Genomic DNA, 26,128 nt, shown 5'->3' with positions numbered 1-26,128 from the left:
TTAATCTTATGGAAGAATGTTTTATTTTGTTTACCATGCCATGTTTGTCATTTCGTGATTAAATTAAATTAAGGAAACAGCTGTTGTAATGATAACCTAATTTTTAAAAACAAATCTATGCATAACGAATGAGAGCTATCAAATAGGTTTCTATTCCATTTGTTTTTTACGAATATTTGTTGTTAAATGTAACTGAAGGCAAGTGAGCGCAGCGAACAAGCTCCAACCTAAAGGTGAGTGAGCGTAGCGAACGAACTTCAACCAGGACGTGATTGAGCCATGCGAACGAGCTCATCTTGAAAATGAACGAGCATTTGACATAAAACCACATTAGGACAGGACGACGTCTGTCGGGCCAGATAGTAAATACATAAATTTTTAATTCTGTCACATTGTTGAAAAAATCTTAATTTACACAAATCATTGCAAATTCTTATTTAAAAAAATAGGATTTTAAAAAAAAATGTGAGGTAACCAATTTTTTCAAACATTTTACCTTTTTGAACGCGGATTTCTGAAACTATGCGTTTTTTACTGATAATGTACTGAGTTTTGCAAATTTAATAAGCTTTAACTTTTTTCATAAACAATGTAATCTAGGATGAATTGTTTTCAAGTTATGAGGGGAAATCCTTAAATTGGGGCGTTTACTTCTCCTGTACATGTCCTTCCCATCAGAGTCTTTGGCTTTTAATTTAGGCAGTAATATCCGGATCTTTGAAGACCCAACGTAATTCTTTACATGTTCTAATCCTCCAAATTCCTTCTTTTTCTATTGGGCCATATTTGTCTGAGAATTTTGTTTTCGAAAATTATAAGCTTTTCATCTTGTTTGGTTAGTAACCATGTTTCAGATCCATAGGCAGCATAATAGTCTTATAGACTTTTAATTTGGTTTTTCTGGATAAAATTTTACTTTTTAATGGGTTTTGCAAGTACCAGTAACATCTGTCACATCTGAAATAGCTTCAGGTAGTTTTTTAATTTTTTTTCCTATTTTACCACCGTAAAAGACTGTAAAACAACCTAACAAATAAATTAGATAATAATAAAAACTTGGTTGTTTTACAAATAGTTTAAGAGAAGTTTAAATGATGAGTTAAATTTAATGTAATGTAGTGTTAAGATACCGTGCTGTTGACTTAGATGTCTTCAGAGGTTTCTTTCAAAATATAATTAAACATTTAGTAAATGTAATATTTTCACATGGATAGAACTGTGATATTTCCTGGTGTACTTAAAATTAGTCATGGCTAATTTATTGGGGGTCAGATAAGATACATTGACACAGTAGCTGTTATCTGAATTGGTTGATAATGCCTAGATAAACTTGACTGGAAATGATGGTGTGAATGTTATTTGTGTTAAGTTACCAGTAATCACACTTTTGCAATGTTCATGATGACATCGATTAATCATTGGGTGATATCAGCATTATCCAGCTCAGTATGAAGTGTATGTATATTAGACACTATACTATACTTTGAAATGGGGACCATATCTAGAGATATAGAAGGAATTTGTATGTAGATTAAAACCCTTAACATTTCATTAGTTTGCTCCCTTTTTTTATTCTACTCAAATACCTCATAAATTCTAAACTCAAAGCTAGCTAGGGGTGTGTGAGACGTCGAGTGGTCAAGTAATTTTGAGTCTGAACCATTAAAAAAATTTTAAGAGTCAAACTTTTAAATGAGTAAACGTGTTAAATGAGTTAGTTTTTGGAAGCATTTCTATTTGTACATCATGGCGAATAAAAACACATTCGTTATTCTATTAACATTTATAAACCCTTAAGAGTCCTTGGAGCCGCGCCACTACAGTTGTATAAGTCGCAGCATAGGAATTGGACCTGAAGGCGCTACACTGAGTTTAGCATTGAGATCTTTCTACATGTGCGTGTTTGAATCCCGTACATGTGCAATTAATACTAAGCTCAATAATATGTGGCTTAGCTGGTGGGAGAGCCCATTCTTAAATAAACTATGTCGAGCGTGGATGGAAGTTGACGGCATTTTTTAGTTTAATAGTGATTACACACAACACCTGTTTTGCTTCTTTAGAACACAGATTACTCAAGTTATTACTCTTTTTATCTCCCACCTTCACATCCTAGAAAGCTAGGTTGAAGCCCGGAACTGTTTTACACATTACTTTAGGATAAGGACTCAAGCTATAGTACAACACAATGTATAAACTATGGCCTTTTGTTTTCTGGTGTTGCCTACTTAATATACCAATCTTACCAAATACTAAGTTCCTTCCCACCTGAAGAGACAGTCAAACTTATTTCTCAAGAATCATTAGTGAAGGTGAATATGAGCTATATACACACTATCATCCTAATAAAAAACCTTACCATTTCCAACAATAAAAACTAATAATATAGTATTGGTCGACCAATTGGTTTATGTGTCACGAAAAACATTACATGCAATTGCTACATTACTGAAGCACTGAAAGGCTCACCTTTGGTTTATTGTTCGTGTAGCAATTTGCACACTGCACCACTTTAGTTTGTAACCTAAAGTTTTTAATCCTGCAAAAGATATAATTTTTTAATACCAAATAAATTTGACAAATTTACTGCTCAATACCATTGACTATTGGATACTAAAGTAGACATCCTATTTTTTTATTTTATAAAAAAAGAACATAGTTGAAATAGGCCGACGCTACACTACCCCGTTTCGCCAGCCCGGTTAAACAGGACCCGTTTGGCGGGATGATTCGAACGCATATGGGTTTTAATGGGAGCGGTCACATTTTTGCGGTTGCGGTGCATCGACGGGATCCACTGCATGCTGCTGCGGCATAGCACGACGACAGGGTGAAAGGCGAAACACATGCAGTTAATTGAGAGCAGCCACACTATCCAGTTGGGCCATGCGTTTATCTCTACTGTTGTCGATATCAACAGTGCTCAGCATGTGATGCTCGTGCTCGTCACTTGAAGTATGTTGTGGTAGAGCAGGAAGGTGTGACAGGGTAATGTCAATGCGGTAAAAACGCATCCAGATAAACGGGATAGTGTGGTGCCGGCCTTAGGTACTCACATAGTATAATGCAGTTTAAAACTCTTATTTCTTCTTTAGTTTTTGTTCCTATGATAGTTGAGGACATTAAAGATGCTGCATAGCTTAAAATTAGTCCTTCCAGTTTGACTTGGTTGATATGTTATTTTAGCGAATTTCCCATATAGGGAATAAGCTATTACCGTAGTACTCACGGTAAGACCTGGACCCGGGACCGATTTTTTTTTTCGTTTTGAGGTCCCTAGAGGTCAAAAACACCATCCGTTCAAATTCATATATATATATATATATATATATATATATATATATATATATATATATATATATGTGTCCGTTAGCGCGATAACTCGAGCAAAAATGATCCGATTTTGATAAAATTTGGTACAAACGTGTAAACCTACGTTTATTCGAACGAGTTCGCGAACCAGCATGATCGGACCATGGGAACGGGGGTTTATGGGGGCTTTTATGGGGTAAAAATGGGTTTTTCCCATTTTTTACCCAAAAAACATAAAGTTTTGCAATTTCTTTCAAAACTATTTTGTAGAGCTTAAAAAAACAAATAATTTAGTATATTGAAGCGTTATGCGCCTAATGGTTACGGAGAAAATTCAAAAAAATTGTAAATTTAAAATTCCCATGTTATTCTTATGGATAGAATAAGTAAACTGTTGTAGTTTGCTTGTTTATAAACATATTTTGCCCAAATTTGGAAAATGTTTTTATTTCTTACTAACTATTAACATCTTACATAAAAAACACTTTTGCCCTCCCTGTTGCAGCAAACCTAAGTATGTTTTAAACTGATTCTATTTAAATAGGGAATAAATGTGATATTTTTAAGGAGACATTTTAGTTTAAATCCATTCAGGGAAATGGAAATTCGCTTAGTCTGCAGGTTTGCTGCGGCGAGGGTATTTTTATTTTTATATTCAACAGAAATCAGTTATTTACATTAGTGTACTCTAAAACTGACTACCTACACCTGTAATATGGGAATGGAATGTCTATAAACAGTGCAAGATAATAGGTAATGTAAAATGAAACTGGTTCTGATAAAAGAATTAATTAACTATAAAAATAACTAAAAATTGTGGTTGATATCTTGTGAATTATGGATTTATGCTTGTAATATAAATTATCATTAGTTAAAAAACACATCTAATAATAGTTAAGAATTAGTTAAAAATATACAGTAATTTTGAACTACACTACATAATATTTCTGAAATAGAAGAGTGTGCTCTTCTGGCCAGTTTCAAAATGCACTGTCAGAACGAAGGCCAGATGATTGAGGGTCGTTTTATAAGTAAGGGCCGTTTTTATGTTTGCGTGTACGCCACTTACTGGCCAGCATCATTGGTGAATAGAATGGTGTCATTTACAGCTCTGTAGTTGACGTGTACGCTTTGCTGTGTGTTTAGAAAATGTTTAAAATTATTGAATCTCACGCTGCATGTGACATGAAATCAGTGACACGTTTTTTATCACAAGAAACATATCCGATGCTTACATTCGTTGCCAGATGACTGAAGGTTATGTTCCAAATGCAAAGAGTGATGGTTAAGTGTGGTAATGGGTAAGGGGGTATTAAAGTTCCAGAAAAACCTTTTTACTTTGTGGTCTTCTGTGATAAGTCTGGGTACCCACCAAAAACACAATTCCATCTCAAATGGACAGTTTCACATTTTAAACTCCCTAACCAATTTCTGCCCTTAACCCTCTATCATTGCATGGGAAACTGTCACAACGATAATAGTAGTGTATAATTAGTCATCAACCTGACTCTGACTTAGGCTGTGATTTGGCAGTAAGCGACACTGTGCTGGAAAAATTTTGGCATCCTCAATTATCCTGGTTGCCCTATGGGCTATAACCCAGTCAGCCCTTAAAAAAATGGGGTCGGGGAGAGGAGAGGAGAGACCAATTGTACTCCATAGCAGTCTTTAAGAGTTCTCCTCAGGCTAGAGTTAAAGTCATTAGCATCTAGTGTAAATGTTTTTGTACATTAAAAATTACTCACCATAAAAATTATTTTACAGAGATCTGCGAAGAAGATTGAAACAACTCAAGTCCGGGATCTCATTCAGAATGGCTTGTGGAGGAGTAAACAACTGGGACCTCCTTTGTCCTGTTTGCAAGACCTTCATTGAAAAAGATTGTTTTAATGACATTCAAGCTTCTTTGGACTTACATTATTTGAACATACATCCAACATTAAAAGCATTGTTTATATTGAAGAAACAAAAAATAGTTTTTAACGAGGATAAAGTCTATGGAGAGCTAAAAGAATGTACCAACTATATAATTTGCCCGGTTTGTGAAAATTTAGTTGAAATTTTCCAAAACAATATTAACCATTGCTTCATGGAGCATTTTGAAATTTGTCATCAACAAATTCATGAATTGGATTCTGCAAACAATTTATCTGTAAAAAAACAAACTGAACATTTCACTGAGGTGAAGAATAGAGACAGAGACAGTATTTCAAATTTAAAAACTTTGACATTGACAGACCAACCTTGTAAATCGTTTGATTTGTCACAAGATTTGGAAAATCACAGAGGTTATATAACTGTAAACAGCAGTAGTTTTGTTTGCCATGTCTGTGGTGAAACGTTGAATACAGAGCAGATGGTTGAGTATCACTTAAAAACTAAAAGACATGAAGATAATGTAATCATCTGGCTGAAAGGTAAACTATCTAATCACATGCAGAGTACTATGGAGTATGTATCATTTTACGGCTCTAACTTATGTTGCAACCTTTGTAGATGCAAAATAGAGATGAACTCACAAAATCCTCAAGAGACACTACTGAACGTCATTTCTCACAATAATGATGTAAAACACTCCCAAGCAAAATCCCTCAAGAATCCAAAAGACAACAATAGTAGTTTAGGAATTTTAGAATTAATAACAGAGAAAAACTCCTTGATCAATCAACATAAAGAATTCATTGAGGCTGAAATCGAGCCACGTTTCAGTTGTAAATTGTGTGAGAAAATAATTCATTTCAACAAAAATAATTTTGAGCTAGAGCAAAACTTCCTTACACATATTAATAGCAAGTTGCACAGTGAGAACTCCAAAGCAATTCGTGTTTTGAGGCTTTTCAAAGATATGAATGGCGACAGGAATGGAGTGCACTGTTTCTCTGTTTTGAATGGCAGTATTAACTGCACACAATGTAACTCTTTGGTGCCAGCCAACATCGAACAGTTGTTAGAACATTGTAAAAGCTACGAGAAGTTAAAATCAGACAAATTTCTTAAGAGCCCTCTGTCGACCAATAAACTTCCTTCGACCAAAAATAACAAGTTCCCTTTGAATAACAGTTCTGATACTGGATTGGCTAACTTGATGTCTTCTGACGAGACCCCACTGAAGCCTCATCACTCAAGTCCCATGGCCCAACCGAAGGAAAATATGACCAAAGGAACAAGTAAACTCAATATTAAAGAAATACTCCTACCCCTGAAAAATCAATACGGAAACATCACTTGCATGGCTGAGAATGAAAATGGCAAACTGGTATGTGTGATTTGCAACTGTTCAGTCCAACCATCGACTCGCTTTGTGAAAATTCATCTCTCAGGAAAGTTTCACAAGAACAAAACTCAATGTCAAATTAAACAGCTCAGCGCTCTAAACACTGGGGAAGAAGCTTGCAGAGACTTGAAACTTAACAGCGACGGTGCTCGAGAATCCTACCACTTGTTGGTCGAACACTTGTTTCAGTCGCTCCCACAAAGGTTTCAAGATGATAAAGATTTTTGCACAATCAATCTCACAGATGGTTCTGTCCATTGTGTACTGTGTAACTGTACCATTGATCCAATGTTTTTGAAAGATCATCTTCAAGAAGAAGGTCATCTTGCTCAAAAGCAACTACAAAGCTTGTAAATATTTACTGTCCAAATTGTTGCAATTGCAACCAAACTATTCATCCGTATATTCGTAACACTATACGGACCAGATTAAGTATGGATAAATGTGCAACTGCAATTATGTAATTCTCAAGTGACCACTAGTGTATGTATTCGCTACTGTATATATATATATATATATATACTAGCAGAATACCCGTCCTTCGTACAGGGTTAGACAATAGACAACATAATAAAATGTATAAGTATAAAATGGTTGGCATATAAGTATAAAATGCTTATTACAGTTATACTCAAGCTTTGCGTTTTCAATGGGGGACTGTTGATCAAATTTCCTTTCTTAATTTACTGTATACTGAGGATTTGTATTACACATCTACTATAGCCATAATGTTCTACCACTTTACCTAAATAATAGAGAACAAAAAATTTAAAATATCACAAATTATTCATGAAATTAAAAACATAAACATAACTCTAAACAATCTTTGACAGTTCTCATTGCGTATCACAGTTTTTTTGTTGCTGCCTAGTTCAAATTAGCTGTTTTCATAAATGAAAAAAAATAATAGTGCTGAACCCTGTTGGTAAATCTTATAACTTTTTAATGCTTTTGCATACCATCGAACCAACTTTTTTAGTTAAAACAGCTGACTGTATTCTTTAATTCCCTTTGAATACTCATTAGGTTAACATGGGGAACTACAGAGCCACTGGGGCGGAGCCCGAAAGGATTTTTGAGATAAGAATATGCCTATATGTTAATCGGGAATGTGAGCTATCAGCTATCATCATGCCAAATTTCAGCCCAATCTGTCCAGTAGTTAATGCGTGATTGAACTTCAAACAAACAAACTTTCACATCATACTAATATTATTGTGTGTTTGTTTGTTCAATCACGCATTAACTATTGGTCGGATTGAGTTTAAATTTGGTATGATGATTGATAGCTCACATTCCCAAATAACATATAGACGTATGACATATTCTTATCTAAAACATCCATTCGGGCTTCGGCCAAGGCCCCACTAGAAAAAACAGGCCATGCTGCAGGATCCATGACGTCACACTAGTGGATGGATTTCATTGATAAATTCATTGCCATCACCATTCCCATATGTTTTAGGTAAATAAACAAGCTGGCTGTTTGTAAGATTTTAATGGTAAGAGTTTAGTACAACTATCCACCACTGTGACGTAGTGTTGCGCTACCCGCGCTGCAGCATGGCCTGTTTTTTCTAGTGGGGCCTTGCTTCGGCCCAGTGGCTCTAGAATTTTTCATGTTAACCTTATGAGTATTCATATTTAAAAGGAATTAAAGAATTTTTCCAGCTGTTTCAAGTACACAAGTTGGTTATAAGGTTTACCAACATGGTGAAGCACTATCATTGTTATTAATCATTTTGATTTTATAACAACAGCTAATTTGAACCAATCAGCAACAAAAAGCTGTGAGAACTTTACTTTTTTCTATTGTTTAGGTGCAGTTGTAGAGCATTATGGCTATGGTAGATAGTACTATAGTATGCAGTATGCAGTAAATTAATGTAAACCAAATTTTCTTATAATGTACGTGTCCTCTCCCATTGCAAGCGCAAAGCAAGAGCATGACTGCAATAAGCATTTTGTACTTATACGCCAACCCCGTACAAACGACAGGTACTCTGTATGTTTATAATATTAATAAGATAAGATATATATTTTTATATCTCTTTTATATACGTAACAGACATGACATTTCTTCATACCTAATGAATTTCATTACTTATAATATGGGTAGAGTTATATTATTTTATTACCTTTTAACAGTTTGTATTGACAAATTATTTTAGCGTAAGATATACAATTTGGGTGTTTCTGTTTCTCCTTTGAAATATATATTTTACCAAATTAAAACTTTCTTAGTATAACTGATACCAATCCCTATTGCTAATTATTCATACAAAAAGTCTCAATGGTATTTTTTTAATTATTTATAATAGTTATGGACTTTAAATAACTGTTTCACACACACAGTATAATACAGAGTAAGCTAATACTTGTCCTGAACGTGAGTTTTCGGCAGTTGCTCCAGTTATTCCTGTCTTACGCTTCGCCTTATACCCGTGAAACATAATCTCATATGCTCGGTTTTGTTTTGCACGAGGAATTTGGTGTTCCTGTGTTTGGCATTGCCTCACACGTGGAGCTTAAGCACAGGAAAATGTCACTCTCGGTACATGGTGAAATGTACTATTGTTCAATCCATCACAGTTTAAAACCTTTTGTATGTTTTTTCTGAAATTGTTTATATCAAATTTACAGATACAAATTTCTTTATTGTGCATACATTCAAAATTATAGTGTCTTTTTGGCTCTTATATAGAAGTGGCCGTAGCTTTAGACTATTATTTTAGTCTCTATAAGACTATGTATACTATTATCGTGAAATAAAGTTCTGTTCCATTGTTAAAAGAGTGGAATAAAACTGCTTTAATTTTGCTTTCCATAGCTAGATAGATGAATCATGGTTAAATTTGATCATGAAAATTTATACGACTTCTGCACCATACTGTCTCTCAGCTCTTGTAACATACCATATCTTCACTGATTCTACAAGATGTCAACATTGTCAAGTCAACTATGTTGTTGGATGGAAGATTCACAGGGAAAAATAGTTGGTAAATATTAAGAAAAATGTTTTATTTAAATAAACATGCTTACAACCAAAACACAACAACTTACCTTAATTCTATTCTCACTTTTTTAACATAAATTTTGAAACTGTATATTGGCCATCAAATCCATATCTTACTTAAAAATCTTAATGTAAAAAGTATTGAAAAAAGGTGTAACTATTGTAAAATATTGACCTATAATTGTTAAGCTAAACCAACAACCAACGCACAATTAATTGGTTGGGCAATAAGACAACCTTACTTAACCCAAAACCAGGCACAAACAAATGCTTTTATGGCCTGGTAAAATACACAACAGCATTTAAGTCTACAAATTTAAAGTTTAAAAGTATTAATGGATTGGTTTGTAAAAGTGGTATCTATCACAGTAAAACCACCTTGAACTTATGACATTGCAATAGCTTTACTATCACACAAAACAGCAACAATAACAATAAATTTAGAATGGTTTAAGAAAAAAATGAATAAATTGCAGCAAACACAGCATGCAAGAACTAAAAATAACTTTGCTATGGCAAGTCCCAACAGAGTCCTTAGCAATAGATAAATAATCCTTGGAGTTTCCACAAGAACTACATGTAATTACTAATTAGTCCACCAGTCCATTGACACTGACTACTCTAGTTTGCCACATCATGGAGATATCTATAGCAGAAGAATAAGAATCTATAACATCGGAAGAACTAGTTTTGCCTTCTCATGGCCGCTTTAATAAAAGGGCCTAGGTCAAGGGGCGCAAATGGAAGAGAAAAATTCCTGCACAGTAGGGGGAAGGGGGTGCAATTGTCTCTCGGGCCCATAGCACGTCACATTTCACATTTAAACTGTAGAGGCCTGGGCCTGTTACCTGAGCAATGAATTGAGATGGGATTTCTGTCAGAAAGATTTAACCACTGAATGAGCGTACTATGATAATTTTGAAATCTATAGCATGAATATTTATAAGAAATTGTTTCTTTCTACAAAACCTTGTCACAAAATTGATATCAAAGTATTATGCTATTTTGCGGTAAGGAGAGAGTGGAGCACAAAAGATTAAACGGTAAATAACAAAAATCAGATGATTGTACATAAAAACAGTTAAAAATACCTAACACTTACAGTTACTTTAAATTACTTTGTACAACTAAAGCTATAGAATAATACCAAAGCTTAAGATTTTTTCAAGCTCAAATACTTTGAAATAGCCTAAGCTTTTAACCTTACGATTTACAAAAATACACTACAAATGAGATGAATCAGTCTTTTAAGGAACTATACATGATAAACAGGAATGTTGACTAAAGAAAAAATACAACTACATTTCAACAACAAAACCACATCAATCCAATTATCATTCATATGTAAACAAAACTTTTTGGATCTTTTCTGTTAATTTACAACCACACTTCTATCTGAAACTTATAGATTGGCAAGTTAAAACCAATAACAACAATTTAGAATCAAAAGTTTGAGGGTATTGGAGGCAGTAACTTGAACTGTTGAAGTTAGCAGTATATTATAGCAAAAGATAGAATTATTAGCCTGTTATGGAACTCAGTAAAGTAAGATTTAGTTTAGGTATTAAAGTTACTCATTTTCACCAATTAGCTAATGTGAAGGCTATAAGTGTTTAAGTAGGAATAATGCAGTTCAATGAGTTTCAATTGAGGAGGAATGAGAATGGTGATGACAAACTTTAACAAAAAGTATCCAAAAATATATCTTAACCTACTTCAATATTCATTCTTAACTTATAAGCTCCTAATACAGTCTTTATTTGTATCTTAACTTAAGCACCTACTTCAATCATCAGTCTTAACTTGGTCACCTCCTTCAATCTTCAGTCTTAAGCTCCTTCTTCAATCTTCATTCTCTTCTCAGCAGGTGGTTTTGGGCTGGTAAATGGGGATGGTGGAGGGTTTATTTTAGAGATAGGGATGTTGACTATGTTTTTCTTGTCAAGAACTTTCTTCGGAATTGTCAACTGCAAAACGTTGTCCGAGGACATTGTTGATTTGATAGCATCAATATCAACATTGTCAGGCAAGTGGTAGCGGCGAGTAAATTGTCTAGAAACCAATCCGTGTTCGTCAACACGTTCCTCGTGATTCCCTTCTACTACAATGAAATCACCGACAACTCTTACACTTAGCTCTTCCGGCTTAAACTGTTGTACGTCGAGAGAGATCTGAAACATGAATCATTTAATAAACTGTATAGTAGTACTTTATTTCAATTCTAAATATGTAGAATTATACTGGGCGTTTCATAATGAAAGAGCATATTTTTACTATATAAATTAAAACTTATAATCATGGATGATTTGTATGGCATTGGATAGGACAAAGAGAGAGTATCATTTTCATTACAGCTTATCACCTGATATTACTTTCCCACATAACATATGATACATTTTCAGTAAGGTCTTGTTATTTGGGGAATGACCACTCCTCAAGGAAAGATATTTTGTATTTTTTAATTACCAGTAGGATTTTCCATTAATGGTATAAGAGAAGGATTTGGCATTTGTATTAGCCCTATTAAAAATATTCTCGGATTTATAAAAAGAAATATTAAGTTTCTGACTTCTTTTTAAATTAATTAAGTATTGCTTAATGTAAAATGGTATGTTGTGAAAAAATGTTTAACCCTTCGAGTGTTATGTGTCGTAAAAGCGACTCATAACACACTTTGTGTAGTGTTTTGTGTCGCTTTTGCGACTCACAGTCACAAACACTGTTTACGGCGAAGGCTCTATGACTGACTAAATCGGATTGAACTGGATCGAGTTAGGTAGTTTTTTTTGGCAGATTTTAAGCTTTCTCCCGAGGTCTGTCTCTAAGCGCTTTTTTTTCTCGAGCCGATCATAATTGTAGCAGACAGCTGACGTGCGTATTTGTAATAATAATAATAATATCACTTTATTGTCATAAAACATTTCACATTTCCAGCAAAGCTGGTGAAACAGATGACATTGTCATTTCTTAGCTAACAAAAATAAAAATTAAAACTAAGGATTAAAATTAAACTAGTCACTTTTTAAAAAAACAGTCATTTAAATACTCTTCTATTGTATAATATTTCTTTTTTATAAGGAATGTTTTTAATTCTTTCTTAAACTTTACAATGCTATTGATATTTTTAAAATGAGCAGGTAGACCGTTGTAAAGCCTCAGACTCATGTAGTACGGCGATCTTTCATAGAAGGCATAGCCGATGTCTTGGATACTGCAAATTATTTTTTGAACGTGTTTGGTATTGATGAATAAATTTATTGTCTATAAATAATTGTGCATTACTCTTGAAGTGTACCAGAATTTTATAAATGTAAAGTGAAGACATTGTTAACATTCCATATGTTTCAAAAAGCGGTTTACATGACTTTTTTTGCGTGTAAATGATAAGATTCTTAAAAACTTCTTTTGTATCTTAAAAATAGTTGAGGCATATGATGTTGAGCCCCATAACTCAATACCATATTGCATAATGGAAAAAAATATGGCATAATAAACTATGACCTTTGTTTTAGAATCTATTATGTTTCTTAAAACATACATCTGGAAACAAGCTGTATGTAATTTTTTAGCTAATATTTCAATGTGATGTTTCCAAGTCAAATTTTTATCAATATTTAAGCCTAAAAATTTTGTTTGTTCGACAAAAGCTATAATATCATTTTCATATGGTAATTCAAAAATTATGTTTTGCTTATTTTGTAGTGTTTGGAATTGCATAATATGTGTTTTAGAATTATTAAGTTTTAAACCATTTGCCGCAAACCAGCTAGTTAACCCTTAGAGTGCCAGGCGAGAAATAAAAGTAACGCTCAAAAAATGCCGATGATTTTTCCCGAAGGTCGCGCTAAAAATGCCGAGCGCGATCTGGCGATTTTTAGGTTAAAATTTTGTAAAAATCGAATTTTCGATATTTCGACCAACGAAAATCGATGTATCGCATCTAGTAACTTTCGACTCAATGTTAATATATGGGTTAAAAGAATCCGAGTATCCATTCGGTTGTTATGACAACTGTTCGATCATTACGAAACGTCCGGTCAGCCGGACGTTGGCACTTTTGGCTCGTTCTAAAAACGTCCGGTCGGCCGGACGTCGGCACTTTTGGCTCGTTTTAAAAACGTCCGGTTCCCCGGACGTTGGCACTGAAAGGGTTAAGTCTACAATGGAACGATCAAGCTCTAATCTAAGAGTATGTACATCATTTGCTTTTACTATAGCTGTAGTGTCATCAGCATAAATAATATTAGGTTTGATGATACATTGTTAGGAACATCATTTATGAATATTAAAAATAACAAGGGACCTAAAATTGATCCTTGGGGTACACCACAATTGATGGTTTGCCATTTTGAAATGAAATGTTTACCATTTTTCTTAATGACAGTTCTCTGTTGCCTGTTTTTTTAAATAAGGTTGTATCCAAGACAGTGCCAGATCAGAGAAGTTATAATATTTCAGTTTATTACTTAATACATCATGGCTCACACAATCGAACGCCTTGGACAGATCACAGAACACTGCTGCAGCTGTAAACAGCTTGGTTAACCTCGCACCGATGACTGATGTGTTTTATTACGTTTAATTGTTTAAAATATTTGTAGACTTATAAATTATAACCATTTATTGAACGCAAACATAAATTTTTTTCATTTATTTTATAGTTTTTGAGAAATGTTAACCCCACAAAAATTGTTGAACATTTTTTCTTTTGTTATGTTTTATATGTTACATTGAAGCCCATAATTTTCCAAACAAAATGATATATAAAACAGTATACTTTACATTGTTTTTAAGTTTCTAAGATACATTTTAATAAAACCCTGCGATTGCACAATAAATGGGCGAACATTAAGACCAAAACTAGAGACACTTGGAGGGTTAAAAAAATACTAAAGTGATGAGTCTATTGAACTTTAAAGAACTCAAATTGGATTAGGCTATATCAATATTGGAATAGGTTTTCAATGCTGTCTGAAGCAGTGTGCAGTGTCTGAGATAGGTTTTTTGACCATAAGAAACGTATCCCATGCCGACATTCATTGCCAGATGACTGAAACTTAAGGCCCTAATGCGCTAATGAGTGAGGGTAAAGTGCAGAATGGATTCGGGAGTATAAAATTGGCCAGGAAAACCTTTTTACTGTTTGGCCCTTCTGTGAAGTCTGAGTACCCACCAAAAACAATATTCCTTCCGGAATGGACATTTCCCCCCATTTCGTTAATCATGAGTCCATCTCTGCACTTAACCCTCACTCATTACATTAGGGACATAAACTTCAGTCATTTGGTGATGAATGTCTGCAGTTGATATGTTTCTCGCAGTCAAAAAAATATCTTGCATGCAATGGGAGATTCAATAATTTAACAACTTTTTTAGACTCACAGCTATATGTAGTTACAAAGCTGCAAATGGCATCGTTCTGTTCACAAATGATGCCAGTAAGCGGTGAGGAAACTCATTGCAGCGTACAAGCGAACTCAGAAGCTGCAAACTTACACACAAACGGCCCTTAGGCCTACTAAAAGAACGAGACCCTTGTAATTTCTTTTCACTAGGCCAAAGTTATTTGTCATGTAAAATTAACAGAACCAACCTTGATTCCATCTTGATCCTTGACTAGACTGGACACGCCACTATCCTCAGCTTGGGTTAGTCGCCAGGGTCGGATGTAGTTTGTGTGGGGCAGAGAACCAAGACTCTCACAGTACAGTTCCTTCAGCAGCTCTTTAGCAATATGGGGAACCAAGGACATCTGAAATTCAAACTTGTATGTTATATCTTACAGTGAAGTAGCCAAAAATGATTTTCAGTAGGGGTTTGACCTCAGGGGATCCCAAATATGAGGATCTGGTTGTCTTGCACCTATTTGGGTTAAAACACTGTTTTGTGCTTATTTTTAGGTACAAACCGTGTAATTTATAATTTTCTGTGTATATTCAGCTTACATATTACTTTTTGAGGGGTGGGAGGGATTAATCCCGATATCACTCCCTGGCTACACACCTGATTGGAGGAAGCCCACCTAACAGTGGTGTGGTATAGCGCTAATGGCTTTCACACTCAGCTGATCCAAAAATCCTATACTGCAGCGGGTAGCCTGCTAAAAAGTTGAGCACCCGTGTTTCTTCCGAGACTTGAAGTGTTACTGAACTGGAAAATTAACGACTACACCACTGGCACCTAAAATAATTAGTGAGCGGCTCAGGTGGACTTTGATGAGAAGGCTAGATTTCAATTGAGTTGCAAAACAAAATTTGATTTGTAAAACAAATTTAATAATGAAACATGCTACTTTTTACAATACTGTATAAGCCTATACACGGAGTATAAACTGTACGTAGGCTATTTGAATTTTATATACTATTAGTATAAGATAGGGGAAAACAGGATATGTAAAAATTGTGCATAATAATGTATTTGAATAGGTAGGTAGGCCTAAGCTAAGTTACCAAATAAAGTACCTCTGCCGCAGCAAACCTTACCAAATACCAAATTTTAATTTATTTTATATTTTTGCTGGGAAATATTTTTTTTAAATTGTCGGATTTATTCACTACGGTATTGATAACATAAAATTTAATGATTACGGTGTTTATAGGTTTGCTGCTATACAGGGAGGGTAATTCTATTATAATGTTACTATTATAATGTTATAGGGTAATAATGTTATTGAAATAAATGTTAATATATATGAAGTAAATAAATTTTCCAATTTTGGTTTTAAGAAGTAAAATGTAATTTATCCCTATACAAGTTATCCATACTAAGTACTAAAGTTTATTTATCCTCCTAACATGGGGATTTTAAATTTAGTTTTTTTTAATCTTCTCCAAAACTATATATTTTTTAAATAATTTGCCTAGTTATAAACTTAAGTGGGGACACCACCTAGGTGTATGTTTGAACTCAAATATGGGTGAAGGTTGAGAGTAAAATGGAGTAAAATGATCTGTGTGGATTTGTTACTGACCAGGATCAGCTGTTTTATTAGCCAGGGTCATTTATTTAAAGTTCCATGATCAGGAACAGCCGAACCAGAAGCTAAGTGTTTCAAACCACCAAAAAGTTACTCATTTCTCTCGGGATCGATCCGGCAAGCTTTTGATTCCCAGGTGAGTAAACTACCTTTCAAAGTCAAAGTCAAAGATTTGTATTGTCTTTAAACACATGTGTGCAATTGACAGTTCTGTCTCTGTCAGTGCCGTGATCGGGTTGCAATAAGTGTTGTAGGCCTACATGAAAATGTTTTGTTCGTGCGTGTTAAATGTATGTACAGTTTTATGTGTAAATATAAATTTCTACAACTTGACAAATCCAATTCGGATGGCATAATGTTTCAATGTTTCTGTATACCACTTGAAAATGCCAACATGGCGAAACATATAGTGGATTAAAAAACACACTATTTGAAGTTTGAACTGCAAGACGAGGTATGTTTTATTTTAGTCTATACTAAGCAGTTCAGGGGCTAAAAAATGGAATGTAATGCTTAACCTATAATTTTTAGTACCAAGTATTTTTTGTGTTTTTGCCACTTGATTATGTACCTATTTCAAAAATGCCATGTAGGCTTTTCATCAGAAACAGCATACGTAGTGTCCAGAAATTTAAATTCAATTTTACAAACTTGGCATGAAGGCTAACTTAGACTTAACTTAGAACTGCAAAATAAGCCTTAAGGACAGTTCGGCCAAAGTTTCTGTGCATGCGACCACATCTGGTTGGGTCTAGGCAAGGGGGTACTTTTGTAAAAACATTTTTGTCTTGCTAACCACTCGCCCCTACCTCCAGCACTGCCAATAACCAGTACCCGTATGTTTTAGTTCGGCTAGTAGCAACCCGTCCACGGGCACAGAAGTTTTGGCCGAACTGTACCTAGGAATACTCAGGCCCGCAGTTTGCATGTGCCGCACTATATGTTCAAGATATAATTACAGCCCACCCCCTTTTCTTGCGGGGAATTTTTGCTTCCAAAAACTTAAGACCTAAAACCTGCGCCCTTGGGTCTACTGTAACAGTTAGAGCCTAAATATACTTCCAATACATCTATAACTTGACCTTCCATAAATTGTGGTTCGGACTCCACTATAAACTGTAGGTCCCTTAATTGTCATTGGCTGTATGGGCTAACTTATTTACCGGTAACAATTCTGTCTAAGGAACATGTCGGTAACAAGATTACAAGGTCACACCACTATACTCTTCTCCATTCATAATAGCTTACCTACCTTCAAATGGTCGCCATTTTATTAAAGTACGGTATTAATTTAGCCTAACTTACCTAATTGTTTTTCACTGACATTTCAAAGAACTTAACAGTTTAATAGTATAGAAGGTGTCCTGGAACTCTCTACCAAAATTTTAGAGCATTGTTCCTGAGTAAGAAACATATCTAAATACCATATTTAAATTGTCTGGAAGTCCCTATTTACTTACACAGGCCATTTGGTTTTTTCATTTATTAATTTTTTTCTAAAGAATGGTTAAACATACGAAATTGAAACTTTGCACAAACATTTATGACAGCTAGACAAAGCTAGCCTACCAAAAAATTATCACAATTTAAAAAATACATTTAACAAAATGGCGGCAATTAAAAATTGTGTTTCCTAAATACCGTAGCCTAGAACTCAAAAACCGTTTACAAATATTTAACAATATTTTACAAATATTACTTTTTAAGGCAATTTAATAACAAATCGATTGACACCTTGTTTTAGACGAGATTAGACGAATATTAACTGAGATAATGGCAGCTTTAGTAATATGTGACCGCTGGAGATTAGTTGCAGTGCATGCTGGAAGCGGTCACGCATCACTAAAGCTGCCATATCTCAGTTAATATTTGTCCAAATAAGGTGTCAATCAATTTGTAATGATATTGCCTTAAAAAAGTTATTCTTGTAAAACAAAATAATAAAATCAAAATTTTAAATGACCGCCATTTTGTTTTATGAATTTGAAAAATTATCTTAACTTTTTTGGTAAGTTAGCTTTGTCTAAGTTAAGTTGTCGTAAATGTTTGTGCAAGTTTCAATTTCGTATGTTTAACCGTTCTTTAGAAAACAATTAACTTAATAAGTGAAAAAATGGCGGCCGTGTGAGTAACTAAAAACTTCCGGACAATTTAAATATGGTATTTAGATAGGCCTATGTCTCTTACTCAGGAACAATGCTCTAAAATTTTTTTAGAGTTCCAGGAAACCCTGTATATTACGTTATAAGTCCTGAAAATAGATGTTTTCCAGAAGTGTGGTCGTTCCTGTGCGAGATAAAGTCGAGTGCGGGATTAACTTACCATACGAGTCCGGAAAATACAATATGGACAAGTGAGGTAAGTTACGATATGTTACACCATCTTACTCTAAGGCTATAACATATCAATAAAAAAATCTGTACAAATCCTCATAAATTCCCAGCCGACAAAAGGACTAACAATCACTACTTATAACCTCTATTAAAGGGGTTATATTTCATATATATCATTGCCAAATATAACCGGCTGGTTGATGTCCGGTAAAAACTCATTCCCCACCTTCCAGCAGTAGGCCTAAGTTACTCTAATGCAGTCATATTTGCCTTGTGAAGGCTACCTTGGTTAAGGGTCGTAGTGTGTTGGTAGTTGTATCATTGCTAGTCCGTTTCTTGGAACGAATACGTCAATCTTACGTGTCAATACCCTTTGTGTGTAACTTAGTAAAATGGCCGGCTAAGTGTAACTTATAGGCTAGTAAAAAACGGCCGGCAGTACGTCAAATTTACGTATTGATACCCTTAACGTCACACTGTATGATGATACCTTACTGTATGCAATTTTTATGTAAGTTGCTTCAAATTCACATAGGCCTATTGATACCCTAAGCGATGCCTTCCTAGAGTTAGTAAATGTTTTGCACACGAATATAAGATACCAGTAGGCCTAGGCCGAACTTAGTTTGTTTTGTTTTATCCATTTTGTTTAAGCCTTAATTACACTAGAATAAGGTATGCTAATACAACTTGTAGGTGTAGGCTTACCTTTTTCCGAGTGATCCTTCTGATTTTAAATGGTAAGTTAAAGTTGCACAGGTAAGAACAGGTCACAGTACTGCGATGGTAAAGTACAAGTAAAGTTACTTAACTTTACTACCCTACCACCCTTGAATAAAATGTAACTTGTAACTTAATATTATGTAAATGTGTTAGCCGAAGCCGACTCACTCACTAAAATCTTGTTAGCAGTGGAATCTTCTTAACTGATTGGTCCTAAATCAATCAATCTAAATCTATCTTCCAGTTTGATTGTTTCCTTTTCCTAAAACAAAAACGGCAATTCCTATCCTATTATATTCTTGTAGTAAATCGTAATCGTTCCTATCCTATCGTCGTAATCGTAATTATGCGAATAAAAAGAAGATTTGGCGGGAATATGAAGAAGAACACTTTGAAAAAAAATATTTGTTTTGTTTTGTTGTGTATTTGCACCATAGACATACGACGTGACGATAGATTATTAGATCACAATGAGCACTGACTGAGCTATAATAAGATCACAACAAAACCATAATGGTTCAAAATACTTATTATACCAATCGTAATAATTACAATAGGTAACGTCAAAGAACTATGCTAAAAATATATATAATGAAATTATATAAATAAAATAAAATGTTAACCATTGCAAACCATGCTGAAATTGGTTATTCTCACACAGCAAACAGCAATGGTCCCAGGGGTGGAAGGGAGGGATATATCCCCCCCCCAAAATATTTGATATTTTATTAGCTAACATAAATACTATTAACTTGGTCATATTTTAGAGCTCAAATGCTTATTTAGGCTTTAAATTCCACACTTTTTCTGGGGAGGGGGGGTACCCCCGGTGGTCGTCCCTCCCCCGAAATGAAATCTTAGGACCGCCACTGGCGACAAACCACGCAGTTATGGACGTTGAAAATATTGCAAACTAAAACCAAAACATTGGCCAGCCTCCACAGCATCATAAAACTTAAAAATTATAAAGAGGATTCGTCTCGAGCCAATTTTTTACAATTGTGACAAATGTGACTTTCGCAACAACCGAGCACTTTCCACACTAGCCTGAAGTAATGTGAAAAACAATTCCGGGCTCGTGCCTAGCGTCCTAGGACAAAAAAAGGTGTCTTTACATTTTAGATTTTGTGTTACCCCCATCCCAAAATAACAACATTTTGGGTTTTCGGACGAAATTTGGAATATTGGGATACCAACCAAGAAGTGAACTTTTATCCTATGTAGATTGTAGATTTGTGCTGAGTTTGGTTTTCCACCCATTAAAAAGTTAATAGGGGGTGTCCATACTTTTGCCCAACTCTGTATTACAATTAAAATTGTACCTGGTTACAGCCTGTATACATATTTGTAATGTTTTCAGCAGTAAACATTTTTGTATGACGTGTGAAATTGACTGCAGTGGATTGTGGCATTGTGTTATAAAATCAAGTCAGCCGTCAGCCAACAGGCAAAAAAAAGAAGAAAAATATGCAGTAAACAAATTCACATTTTTTGATTAGGCTAGCTGCAGAAGTTATGTAGTTCTAGTTCGTAGTTTCCGTGTTTGAGGTTATAAGTTGATATACTAAACCAGCCAAAATGATCTTCAATCTTCTTAGTTATTTCAGTTCCGAGTCTTCTTAATAAAATATAAATATGGGTATCGAAAGCGAAGATACTGCATTTTTAGGCCTATTTGCCCCAATCGAAAGTGGTAGGTCTCTTAAATATTCTTAACTTAGGCCTAGGCTACTCTTGATACTCTTTTTGTAGGCTACGAGGGTTACCCTACCCTACAATAACATTTCAAAGTCAATCCCCGACAAGGGAAAGGGAGGATCGTAAGAAAATGTAATGTAAATCTTTTACTTCCTACTTGCAAAAATAGGATAGTCTAGGTCAGAAAAAATGTTGCTTTACTAGGCCTATATAAATTATAAATTGCTAGGCCTACTAGGCTACTTTAACAGCTAACCAATAGCGCCAATCCTTTCAGTTAGCTTAATTCACTAGGCCCTAACTTACTGGTTTTCAAGTTGGTCATTTTTCGGAATTAGCGCTAAAAAACGAACAGATAAAAAAAAATTAGAGCTCGTTGACTGGAGGTCGCCATAATTACCCACTTAAAACATTGGTACACTTATAGGCCTAATTCCCTACCCAGTTCCTACAGAAAATTTTTTGCCGGTTTTCTTTCCATGTCCTGTTTGGTATTGTCGTAACCCCAGAATTTTTCCGTACAGTTTTCTTTGTTTTTCCTTTTGGTTTCCCGTCTCTTCCCTTAGGCTAGCGAGGCCGAACCGCTCGAACCTAAACATGAACAAGCTCATCACAGGTAGCCTAGGCTAAATAAATTGGTTAGTTAATTAGGAATGTTTTCTTTTAGAAAAATTGTAAACCTAGGTGGAGGTAACTTTCTACAGAGCCAGTTTTTTTTTACCTTGTACGTATCAGTATTGTAGCTATCTTACTTCTGTTTCCTTATTATTTTTTTTTTTTTATGCTGAAAATGTTGAAATTTACTTAACTTATATCTTTTGGAACTGATAAAGGTATTGTAAAACCAAATATTTTATATATTACAATTCCGGGGCTACAACAATGAATTTTATTAACTTACCGTACCGTTATGTATGTAGCCTACAGTATTTGAGTTAGCCTTACCTTTATTACACTTTGTTTGAGGAAACTTACCGTGATAACCTTACCTAGTCACTAATCTATGTCGGGTTATGTTTTTTATAACTTATGGCATGTGTTTAATTAAGGGCTTAGGTTTAAGAGATTGTTTTAAATATCAACATTCTTATCAGTAGGCCTACCAAAGTGCAATTTTATCTTTCGTTAGCAATCTGTTAATTGGAAGCAGTTCCCTTCTCAGAAGGTTCTAAGCTACAAGACAGTAAGTTAGGCCTATATTAAGTTAGGCCTAATGTGTTGTTAAAAAAATGTATTTTGTTACCATAAGAAGTGCAATAAGTTCACTTAACTTGCTTTTGATGCAAAATAACCGGAGTACTTTTAAGTTTACAATTGGTTACAGGTCAATGTGAGATATGCGGGGAACGTCACATTGTAGATAGCTGTACGCTGATAGAAGGATTCACCGATCACATATGCGACACTCCCACCCTCTCATATGCTCGCCTCACATTGCCAGACGGACTTGAAGTACGAGAATTGTCTGACGGGTCAAAAACTGTTATTACCACCAAACCGATATCCAAAGGATTGAAGTTTGGACCATTCATTGCCAAGACTTCTACGTTGATTGATGTCAGAATTGAGTTTCCAATTAAGGTAAATAATTTGTAACAAGATAAGTTAAGTCCAAGTGTTTTAAAGATAAGTTTAGCTGTAAATTACAGGGCCTGCAGCTAAAAAGAAGCTGCTCCATTTTTGTAAAAAGTTTATTTACAGAATCAGAATCGTTTAAAGCCATAATACCAATTAATTTAAACAATTTTATACTTTGAATTTATTATTGGAAAAGAAACTTAGGTCCTAATATTTTACGTATTTTTAAACGTAGAAAATATTGTAGACTTACTGTCTAGAAAATGACTATAAGTGGAGCTAACAATCTTGCTCCAAGCTTAAAACACACTTTTTTAATTCCAAGTTAATTAAAGAAAAACCAACAAAAACTATAGTTTTGTAATTATTAACATTTTTGCTAGCTACAAAAAATCTTTAAGGACAAAAAGAGATCATTTAGGTTACTTTAGGCTACATGTTTATTAACCACCTTAAAAAAAAAAAAAAAAAACGAGATTAGAGAGCTAGAAAAGTCAAAATGTAGACATATTCTTCTGAAAACCAAACTGGCTATTGTTTTATATTATTTTCTCTAATTAACTGTAAGAAATGTTTCAAACATTCAATTTCAAAGATTTTACTAAAGCATAATTGGACTGTAATTGGCCTTTGATTAGGCTTTCTCAACTGTGGTTCATTCTTTTTTAATGAAAGAACAACCCTGGATGTTTTAACCTTTTAGGAGTTATAAATCCAGTTTCATAGATTTATTGTTAACCACAGTCAGAGCATCAGCAATTCCACACACACACAAGACCTAAGTTGGCTGTTTGGGATCCCATCACCCATAGCTCTTCTTGGATTCCATTGAGCAGATAACCTTGCTCACTTCGGCCGCAGTTGTCTGGGTCAGAACAAATCTTCCCTATTAGAAGTTAGGACAGAGCAAATAGGCAAAGCTGTTATTCGCTAATCTTAAGATTCAATCCAAAAAGTATTCACAGAAATTATTCACAACTGTATGGGTATCCTTAACTATCACGTGGTGTATCTTAAAATTTGAATGAGGTTTGAATGAGTGTTGTAACTTTCTAGTTTTAGGTGTGTACATCGGTTAGATCGATGGTGGTGGTATATTTAAACAGTGGGCGTGTTTCCAGGTATTTCTAAATGAATCAGAGAGCGTTTATCTAGAAACTTATGAAGAAATATTTTGCAATTGGATGTGCCTTGTGCTTCCTGCCAGCTCAGCTGAGGAGCAAAATATGATATGTTTCCAGGTGAGAATAGATCTTTTATTAAAAACTAACTTGTTCATAAATTGTACTAGTTGCATAGGTTAAAAAAATTATAAATTAAAATTTTAAAAAGTAAGCTAATTTAAACTTAAAAATGTTACATGTTTCTATTACAGTTAAGCATAATCGGCATAAATACCCTGGTCGCATGGTTGCACTGGTCCTGACTACTTATGATTTTTTAATTTCTATGATGGATAGATGATTTTATTTTATTTAAAGTGAAGAAAAATAATTTGCAAAGTAATAATTATTATTTATAAATACATGAAAATTTAACCTAGTAGTGGCCTAGGCGTGTAAACAACTTAAGAAAATAATTAAAATTCAATCTGTAGGATGGAAGGCTAATAATATTTTTGTTCTAGATCTTTTGTTGGTATCAATGGTATAGTATAGTAACTAATTTCATAAACTTGTGATACAAAACATTTAAATCTATAGCACAATAAATCTTTCAAAACTATATTAAGTTAGACCAAAAAACAGGAGATACATTTTTTTAGTAGGTTTATCCAAATATATTATTTTTTCCAACTAAGTGGTAACACAGAAAAGTTTAATTACTTTTAGTATTCTGCCATTCTGCCTTAGGTCTGTCTAGCCTTCCAAGCCATTTATACGATACAATTTTTTAACTATCATAATTTAATAACAGTAGAAGTAGGTTTCGGTTCACTATTTCTCTGACGAGGTGTTGTCTTGATAAAAAACGAAACCCAATTCTTATTTAAAAACTTTATATTTTATTTTAAAAAGTGCTAAATCATTAAATAAAAGGTACTAGCAAAGCTTCAAGTTACTGTAAAAGGTGTTATAGACTATCCTAATTTTTCATGTAATGATAACAATAACATATTTAGGGGTGAATATAAATGAATTTAAATCGATTTCATATACCCAAAATACCCGGGTATTTATGGATTTTGGGGTAAATACCTAGGGTATTTACCCTGAGTTTTAAATACCCGGGTATTTTACATCACTAACTACGGTAGTAATTATAATTTTTGTATAGTATAACTTTTCGATAATTCAACACGGGCCGTAATGACATTACATTTCGGCAGTGGCCAATGACGGATTCACCAAGGTCAAAACACTAGAGCCTTCTTGTTGTTTCATGCAAGGAAAAACTCAATACTTTAACTATCCAATTAGTTACGCCCAAATACAATTGATTAAATCATAATTATTATAAGAGCACAGTTTTTTTTAATAGCCGTTATAAAGAGCACACTTAAAGCACACTTTTTTGTATACATTTAAAAAAGTGTGCTGGAATGGGCGGGCCAGCTTCACGTCGCTCATATACCACCTATAGTTTGATATTTCGCCACCCCCTTAGAACGTTCGACGATGGCCAAGAATCGACCCCTGAGATAATCCAAATGTAAGGCAACGGCTGTTCATACTTAAACTGTTTTTTTGTGTGTTAAATCTTGATATGGTACTAAATCCGTTGTACCTGGACAATAAATGTTTTGCCCTGAAATGGGTCACTTTTGTAAGTAGGGGTAAAATGTAAAAAAATATCCTAAAACTTTCACTATCTCTTGTTTGTCACAAAATTAATCTGATTGAGATCATATTTACAGTGTCAATAAACTTTTGCAGGTAAAAGGAAGTATTTATTTCTGTAGCCTGCGAAATATTGAAAAAGGCGAAGAGCTTCGTGTTTGGTATGCTCCGTACTATGCTGAAAAAATGGGTGCTCACTCATTCCCAAGACCATCCAAATTAATACACAGCTCCGATGAAGAATTCCAGGAAATTTTTGAGTCTGTTGGTATTTTCTCATGTTTTTACAAGAAGTATTGTATATATTAAACTCTTTAGTATAGGGTAAGAAAAGACATAAAACATTGAGTTTTGTTGCTTCATCTTGTTTACTGGGTGCAAAATTTATGTTATGTGTCAAGTAGGAAATGAGCTTAAGTTAAGCTTAAGTTTAAGTAC

The 26,128-nt window shown here is 34.2% G+C and overlaps 3 protein-coding genes across 5 annotated transcripts in view; 2 read left to right on the top strand and 1 right to left on the bottom strand.

Annotated features, from left to right (window-relative positions):
- Positions 1–1,358: 1,358 nt before the first annotated feature.
- LOC128987949 (uncharacterized) lies at positions 1,359–8,328 on the top strand. Its single transcript, XM_054409078.1, has 2 exons — positions 1,359–1,455; positions 5,077–8,328. The coding sequence occupies exon 2, from the start codon at positions 5,126–5,128 to the stop codon at positions 6,938–6,940; it is 1,815 nt and encodes a 604-aa protein (XP_054265053.1). The 5' UTR covers positions 1,359–1,455; positions 5,077–5,125; the 3' UTR covers positions 6,941–8,328.
- A 1,557-nt stretch (positions 8,329–9,885) lies between these two features.
- On the bottom strand, positions 9,886–19,735 carry LOC128986405 (protein lethal(2)essential for life-like). 2 transcript variants are annotated; one of them, XM_054406764.1, is made up of 4 exons: positions 19,620–19,735; positions 15,196–15,354; positions 11,387–11,773; positions 9,886–10,248 (listed from the first exon to the last, which is right to left on the bottom strand). In XM_054406764.1, the coding sequence occupies exons 2-3, from the start codon at positions 15,352–15,354 to the stop codon at positions 11,432–11,434; spliced, it is 501 nt and encodes a 166-aa protein (XP_054262739.1). In that variant the 5' UTR covers positions 19,620–19,735; the 3' UTR covers positions 9,886–10,248; positions 11,387–11,431. The 2 variants fall into 2 exon arrangements, with proteins under 2 accessions (XP_054262739.1, XP_054262738.1); XM_054406763.1 differs by lacking the exon at positions 9,886–10,248 and having other exon boundaries at positions 10,630–11,773.
- A 1,462-nt stretch (positions 19,736–21,197) lies between these two features.
- LOC128985678 (uncharacterized) overlaps positions 21,198–26,128 on the top strand; it is a 56,067-nt gene continuing 51,136 nt past the window's right edge. For both annotated transcript variants that reach the window (XM_054405450.1, XM_054405449.1), the window contains exons 1-4: positions 21,198–21,327; positions 22,657–22,913; positions 24,032–24,151; positions 25,787–25,954. In XM_054405450.1, coding sequence (XP_054261425.1) covers positions 21,270–21,327; positions 22,657–22,913; positions 24,032–24,151; positions 25,787–25,954 — 603 coding nt within the window. In that variant the 5' untranslated portion in view covers positions 21,198–21,269. The remainder of the gene's footprint in view (positions 21,328–22,656; positions 22,914–24,031; positions 24,152–25,786; positions 25,955–26,128) is intronic.

Source organism: Macrosteles quadrilineatus, unplaced genomic scaffold (assembly GCF_028750875.1).
Source record: "Macrosteles quadrilineatus isolate MER2022 unplaced genomic scaffold, UCM_ALF_1.0 Scaffold_2__2_contigs__length_208266976, whole genome shotgun sequence".
NCBI classification, from domain to species: Eukaryota; Metazoa; Arthropoda; class Insecta; order Hemiptera; family Cicadellidae; genus Macrosteles; species Macrosteles quadrilineatus.
Note: the sequence above shows the minus strand (reverse complement) of the source record. Positions and strands in the feature narration are given on the sequence as shown.